Genomic DNA, 7,931 nt, shown 5'->3' on the forward strand with positions numbered 1-7,931 from the left:
GGTCTCAATAGATTCATCCTCTCCAAGAAACCCCAAAATGAAGCAATGAGAGCAGAAGAAGAAAGGATCCATACCTTTTTCTGCCTCATTCTGTGGGCCAGAAGAACATCCAAGATTCACAGGAAAAGGAATACATTTGGAGGATGGGGGAGCCTTCACATTCCCTCGTGTTGTCACCTTCCCAATAAATGCTTGCATTGGCATGAATAGCGACATCTCCAAGTGTGATGCTGTTTGGGCAGAGGTTTTATATTCCTTACTATTCTGGGCTTCTTTGAGACTCTGAGTTCTACTAGGTAAAGATAAACAGGAATTAGACTTTTCTCTCACTAGTGACTCATTTCCCTGCTCTACTGCAGTCCTTTTTCAATTGGTTTAACTCTTTATGTATATATTTCCTGCACAGTGATTGATTATTGCTCATCCTTCATACTCAAAGAGGACAAAAATAACATCATGATGTTAGGGTTAATGTCCAGTGAAGTGTGTAGACTGTGGGTGATCAGAAGGCTCTACCACAGGTCAGGCACAAATAATCTGTTTGACATTTGAGATAGAAATGACTCTAGATTTGTGCATCTCACATTTCTTTTGAGCTACAGCAATTCTCCTTTGTTCATAGAGCAAGCACCTTTTTTGAGGTGGACATGAGAATTCTCATTGGTAATGCAATGAGAAAGTACAGATAATATAATTATAGAATCACAGATCTGGAGTTAGAAGTGTCCTCAGAAGCCATCTAGTCTAACCAGATCATTTTATAGATGAGAAAAACAAGGCCTGGGGAAGTTAAATGATCTGACCCAGATCAAATAGGTAGCAAGTATCAGAGACATTCCAAAAGCCAATGCTCTTGTCACTGGACTATACTACTCAATTAAAGATAATTGCCTAGGTCCTAATTTGACAGATAAGGAAATTAATGCATAGAGAGGGAAGCTGTTCCCCCCTTACACACACACACACCCAGGGTCATCAAATCAAAAATAGTACCAGGAGTAGAACACAAGGTTCCTAAGTTCTGGTAAGATTCTCCTGGCAACTCTACTTCCAAAGACTTTCTTTACTTCAAAGGGGACTACAGGTGTGGAATGCTACATATTGCATCAGACTCAGTTGACATGTTGATGAGTTTTGGAAAATTGTTCCCCTCTCTCCTCTTTTTTCCCCTATTTCTTTTTTAGTCTTTAAGGGACAACTTAAAATAGGGGAGAGGGAAAGTGATTCAACAACAAAAGATGAATAAAGACTTTAATTCTTTAATAGGACCTAATCCTTTTTTTCATATAAGCAGCTCTAAAATTAGTTTAGTTGCAACTTTGAGAGACTTAAGAATTGATCTATCTAATGACCAAATATAATTTCCAAGGACTCATGATGAAATATTACTACTCATCTATCAGAAAGGCAATAGACTCAGGTTGTAGCTTGAGATAATGTTAGAAATAAAGAGATACAATGCATACACACACATATACAATACACACAAGTAAATATATATAATATTACATCTGGCCAATGAACAAATTTCTTTTGCTGATTATGCAGATTTGTAATTGCTATAAGGCTGGGTTTTTTTTTAACTTTTTTTTGAGAGGGATAACATAGGAGGGAGAAAATTGTAGATTTTAGTCATTAAAAAATTAATTAGCCTATATACCATATTTAAGATATATAGTACTTGGAAGACAAAACTAGTTCAACTACTTTCAGATCCTTTATAAAGCATCTTCTTACTTTAATTCAGATACAGACAGCTGAGGATTTAGGTCTTGGCTTGAGCCCAGGCTTGAGCTTCCTTTCATGTTGTCCCCACTCCCTGAAAAGGGAAGGAGGAATTGTTACTGAAGGATTATTCTAGGAGAAAAACTTTTCAACATTATTGCTAGTGGAGATAAAAAGAACCCTCTTATGGGACAGATCTGGCTCTAGCATAACAGAATTGACATTATTAATCAGATGTAAATTAGAGAACATAATTTGCCAACATCAGGAAAGAGGGGGATAGACAAAAAGAAAAAAAGTCACCTCTAAAATCAGTATGTACAAAGGTACTACACCTCTTCCTCAAGACTTACACTTTTAATAATTTATCTCTCAATGTAGAAATTCTTTCTTGCCAAAAACTATTTTTGGCATTAGTGAGTAGGTGGGGGAATATTTTGAAGGACAAGGCAATATATTCTAGAATCCTGAGAGGCAATTCTCCATCACATTGTCACTTTGTCCATCCCTCTGTCTTTATGTCTCTCCTCAGTTCTTTCCCTCTTTCTATGTTTCTTTTCTCTGCTCTATTTGCTTCCTCCTTCTTCAGTCTTTCTTCTTAAACTGAAGTGAATATATTCTTAAATCATTTAATATATTTATTGAATAGAGCTTTATGCTTCTTGTTATCAATTTTGACTTATGTTTTTTCTTTTAAAATCATTCTTTAAAAGGTTCATATTTGTTAATGTGTATATTTAGCTCTTTTAAAAATTACAGTTTAAAAATTTTGCTTAAAAGAGTAAAAGTTTTCTTAACTTCATCCTAGGTAAAGCATGCACAAAGTAGGAGCTTGGTCTTCTATAATATCTTAACTGATCTCCCTATCTACAGTCTCCCTACCCTGTTCTTTCCCCTTGACCCAATCCACTGGTGCCAATGTAATATTCCGAAAGTGCAGTTCTCATTGACAGAAGGGGCAAGTAAGCTTTCACAACCATGACCAAATAAGCAGTCACATGGTATCAGATTACAATAATTGTCTTTTGAAGCCTAAAGTAAAAAAAAAACAAACCAAGAAACATCAAGGAATATTTCTGTGTGTATATGAAATTCATCAGATTATGGCTACTACATGTACCCTGTGTGGCCCTTGGCAAATTGTTAAATGGTCAATGCTTCCATACAACTCTGAGATTAAATTGCAGAGTCATTATTGATCAGCATTGGTAGAGCCTCCCCACAATGGAATCCTAGGTCCAATCCAAAACAATTATGGGTCTTTTAGTTCAGGATATAAAGTAGAACAAATAAGCAGAAGAGGGTTTTAGAAATTGGGCTTGGGCCATTATAACCACTAAAAACATCAAATCTTGATATTTGATTAGCTAACAATCATATCTGGTTGCATAAACTTAGGGACAACAGAATTTTTCCTTCTAAGAAACCCAAGAATGTAAAGATAGGAGCAGGAAGAAAAAGACAGGACCCCAACCTATCTCTAAATCACTCTGTGGTCCATTCAAAAGTTCAGTCTCCAAAGAGAAAGGAGGACATTTATCCTTTGCATGTGATGAGGACTCTCTCTCCATACTCCCTGGAGGTGTCCTCATGCCAATAATCTGTGACATTGATAAGATTAATGACATCTCTTGTGATACTGCTTGGGCAGGGGGTTGTTCTTCCTTGTTGATATTTGTTTCTTTTGTGGTACTCTGGGCCATCCTGAACAAAAACAAAGGAGATATATTTAATAGGCTTTCTAAATTTTAAACTGTTAATTATATGCTTTGTTCTCTAAATATTTATCATTATTATAGAACTTATTTATCCAGTAGAATTGTTTCAGAAATTATCACAGATGAAATAGGACATGATCTATACTTCACAAAAGGTTAGAAATTCATTGAAAAATGGACATAAACATATTTCAGTGACCTGAGAACTTACCTGACTTAAAGCTCATTGAAAACCTTTATGAGCAGAATCAAAATGGTTAAATGTCTTTCTTTTGGTATACCTCCTCCAGAACAATCTAGAAAATATACTAGTAGTAGCTACCTTTCATAATTAAAGATGACTATGTCATCATATATATGATGGCATAACATATATTATGTATATTATAGTGAGGGGAATGAAAGTCTGCTAGATCAAATTCTGAGCATTGAAGACAAGAAAAACTCATAATGAGTCATGTTTCTAGTAAGGGAGAGAAAAAGAAGTCTGGATTCTGGGGCATGAATTGGTTGGGAGTGGGAGAAGAAATCAAAGAAAAGTCTATCAAACTTTGAAAGAACAATTAGTATGCATTAGTATACATACTATACTGTATATTAGTATACATATATACTATACAAATTCTCAAAAAATTTGGAAAGCATTTTACTAAAATCTTTTATGAGACAAATATAGTCCTAATATGTAAACTATGGAAGGATAAAACATGAATGAACTATAAACCAATATCTTTAATGAATATTGATTCCAAATACAGCAATTTGTTCAAGAATTTGTTCCCTATAAACATGTTGGGCTCACCCAACAAAACTGCTCAGAAAACTGTGATCCACTGAAGCAGAAATAGGTTTAGATCATCATCTCATATTAATATCAGGATAACCTCTCCAAATATATGCATGACTTAAATATAAAAGGTCATATTATAAAGCAAATTAGAGGTATAGGGAAAGAATATTTTTTTACGATGCTGGATAAAAGAAGAATTGAACCACAGAAGATATAATGGTTAATATTAAGTATATAAAATTGAAAAGTTTTTGCTCAAACCAAATCAATGCAATTAAAATAGGAAAATAATTAAATGGGAATTGTTTTACAAGTTTCATCTGATGTTATGCCATCTCTCTGAAAGACAAGGAATTTAATAGATTATACATATACAATCACATAAAACATTTCCATATTAGCCACACTGCAAAAAAATGCAATAATTACATTATATTCATAAACAATAATTTGTTAAGCTCTTTGTTGCCCTTTGTGCTTTAAGAGGACCAAAATGATATGAAGGTCATGTACAGTGTATCCAACTGTGGTTGACATTTGAACTTGAAAGGTTCTATTCATAGGTCAAGTATTAATAGTCCATATAAAATATTTGGAATACAGACAGCTCTAAATTTGTACATCTCATATTTCTTTTGAGTTATTGCAATTATGATTTTCTTATAGGGCATAGCTCCTGCTTTGTGGTAGGCATGCCATGCCAGGAAGTCTTGGGCCAGTGTCTCTCATGTCACACAATAAAATCCAAAGGTCTTCAGATAGATTTTGAGAGTACTCTTGTATTCCTTCTTCTGATCTCTATGTGATGACTTGCCTTCTCTGCAAAATAGTCTTTCAGATAACTGTATGTTTGGCATTCAAACAACATGGCCAGTCCACTGGAGTTGTGTTCTCTGCAGAAGAGTATGAAAGTTTGGCAATTCATCTTGGGAAATGACCTCAGTGACCAGTGCCTTATCTTGTCAGATGATCTTCAGAATCTTCCTAAGGCATTTCAAATGGAAGCTGTTCAATTTTCTGGAATAGTACTGGTAGACAGTTTGTCTATCTCTAGGAAAGCAATGTTTAACTTAATCAGAAGTAGATTGCAAGTGAAGCTTAGAGAGATGCAGGATTCTTGGTTCAGAAATTCAATTTTACTGTGATGACCTTTTGGTTCATCTTCAATTACTCAGTTCTGATGGAGTCACACTGATCAGTAATAAGGACATGATCTTGGAGAGATGGGCTAAACACTTCCTCGGGGTTAACTTAATAGATCATTGTCAACCAGGGCTGAAGCCAATGACTCAGGTTGAAGTCAACGCCTCTCTAGCTGAACTTCCAGCTGAAAAAGAGGTTTTGAATGCCATTAGGCTCCTGTGTGGCAAAGCACTGGTACTGATTTAATTTCAGCAGAAAGCTACAAGGAAGGAAGTTCACAGCTCAGGCAAAAACTTACTGAAATCTTCCATCTTTGATACTGTGGACCAATAGTAGAAATCTTCCAGGTTATATGGCAAGAGGGGGTTATCCTACAGGAAATAAAGGATGTCTCCTTTCCTCTATAAAAGAAAAGGAAGTAGGTTGTCTTGTGGTAATCATGGGGTGGGGTATAGTGTTGGATTTTAGTCATTGCAGGCAAGATTCTTGCCAGAGTTCTCCTTAATTGACTGACCCTTCACCTGAAAGTGGTCTTCTACCCAAAAGCAAGTGTGGTTTTAGAAAGGACTAATAAACAACCAATGCTGTATTTTCTGCCTGAAAGCTTCAGGAGAAATTCCAGGAGCAAAACGAGATCTGTATATGTTGTTTGTCAATTTAAGCAAAGTCTTTTAATACTGTCAGTCCATGAGGGCTTATGGATCATGGCAATGATTACCCAAAGATTGTATGCTAGTTTCAAGATGGCATGTTTGTACAGGTTCTGGATAATAAACAATGTTCTTATACTTTCCAAGTTCCAATGGAGTGAAACAGATGTGTGTGCTTGCACCCATGCTTTTTTAGCATGAATTTGTTGAGCAATTCCCCAATTGATAGGTGCCTACTTTGTTGCAACAATTAGATTTCCAGGACAAAGAGAACATAGAAAGATGACAATATAAACAATATAAACAATTTTTAAAGACTTGAGGATTTTAATCAAGTAAATGACTAACAATAACCCCAGAAGAATGATGTTGAAGCATGTTCTCCACATCCTTGACAGCTACAAAATGAGACATTCATTTTCATATGTGATTACTATGTGGATTTGTTTCACTTGAGGACATTTTTACAAGGATAATTTAATCAAGGAAAAGCTTCTCTCTCAACACATACACATCGAGATTTTGGTATTAAAGTATTTCAAACATTAAAGGAAAAATAGGAGAGGATAGTAAAAGGTAGGCCTGAAGAGCAGTTTTAACTGGGAGAAAAGGACAGGCAAATAATCATGAGGAAAACAAACTCGAATGTTAGAGAAAGATGAATGGAGGATTAATAGAATAGGAAAAAAAAAAGTAAAAATCTGGTTTTGGGGAAAGATGGGGACAAGAAAAGAATTACAAGAGGGGAAATAGGTGATTTTTTAGATTAAAATGTCAAGCAAACTGACTTAATATTTGAAAAGTTTAAAAATCAACAGTGTAATCTTTTTGAATCCTTTACTTTTGGGCTATAGAATCTTAGAATATCTAGGATTTAGAAAGGTGGCATGGCCTCAGATGGCAGAATTTGTCAACATCCAGGAAAGGAGGAAACTGGAACTTGAGAAATTCTTGTTCCTAGCAACTATACCTGAATGATAGTGTTGATTAGAAAGAATTATCATCATGCATACCCAAACTATATGACAAGCATTAGGTTGGATAGACATTTTTTAGAAGTGTGATTCACCATGCCCTGCTTCCCCTTCATCTCATTAAATTAAAATTTATATCTACCTCTGTATAATCCATTTAGTTAATATTTCTGGTTTCAAACTCTTCATTCTTGGTCCTTAGCATTTCAATCAATAATTCCAAGAGAAAAAGAAACTGGGAATATAAAGTATAAATAATTACCCTTGATTTCCATGTTCCATTCTCGAAAATCCCTGGTGATTTGACTGTTATCCAATCACACAGTGTGTGAAAAAGAAAAACTACTCTGGACTACTTCCTCACAGAAAAGACCCTGGGCACAAAAACATTTAGGGATGGGCCCTAGACTCTGTTGTGGTGTCACCATGATGTCACCTCAAGCTTTTGTAACCAAGGAGACTGCCTATTTGTGCTTTTTGGACGACCTCTGGAGACCCTGGGGGCTCATGATAATAATTAAAAGACATCTATTACATTATAGAAATGGACACTCCAGAATCTATAAAGGAGCTTAAAGTACAAAACCCTTTTTGTACTAAATTCTATAATATCCCTTTCCATAACATCCTTTACAAGTATAGTATTATCTTTGCCTGAATCCCACTAATTAGATGGGACTAAAAATGTAGCTACAGGGGAAACAGGCTGAGTCTATAATGCCCACATAAAGTACATGTAGTAAAGTCAAAACTAGCCTAATTAGGGCTTTTTTTTCATGGCATTGATGTTTGGCAGGCAAACTTCGATCTCTCCCAACATACCTACCACTGCTAAATGGCAATTTACGTAGTCCAGACAGCCCTGCTTCCTCATCTAACTCCACCTCTCCTACACAATACCTGATGCTAGCTAGATTCTCTGGATCACTAC

General features: G+C 35.5%; 1 protein-coding gene across 5 annotated transcripts in view; it reads right to left on the minus strand.

The window, feature by feature from the left end:
- LOC141514628 (uncharacterized) overlaps positions 1 to 7,423 on the minus strand; it is a 69,896-nt gene extending 62,473 nt beyond the window's left edge. For 3 of the 5 annotated variants that reach the window (XR_012476071.1, XM_074225600.1, XM_074225598.1), the window contains exons 1-4: positions 7,263 to 7,422; positions 3,200 to 3,429; positions 1,738 to 1,819; positions 75 to 292 (exon numbers count right to left, since the gene is read on the minus strand). Coding sequence is in view for 4 of the 5 variants with exons in the window: in XM_074225600.1 (XP_074081701.1) it covers positions 75 to 292; positions 1,738 to 1,819; positions 3,200 to 3,429; positions 7,263 to 7,282 (550 nt within the window). In the remaining variant the exon portion in view is untranslated. Of the gene's footprint in view, positions 1 to 74; positions 293 to 1,737; positions 1,822 to 3,199; positions 3,430 to 7,262 lie in introns of those variants that run through there. The other 2 variants (XM_074225599.1, XM_074225601.1) reach the window with 2 other exon arrangements.
- Positions 7,424 to 7,931: the final 508 nt, after the last annotated feature.

This window comes from Macrotis lagotis, chromosome 2 (assembly GCF_037893015.1).
Source record: "Macrotis lagotis isolate mMagLag1 chromosome 2, bilby.v1.9.chrom.fasta, whole genome shotgun sequence".
In the NCBI taxonomy this organism is placed as follows: domain Eukaryota; kingdom Metazoa; phylum Chordata; class Mammalia; order Peramelemorphia; family Peramelidae; genus Macrotis; species Macrotis lagotis.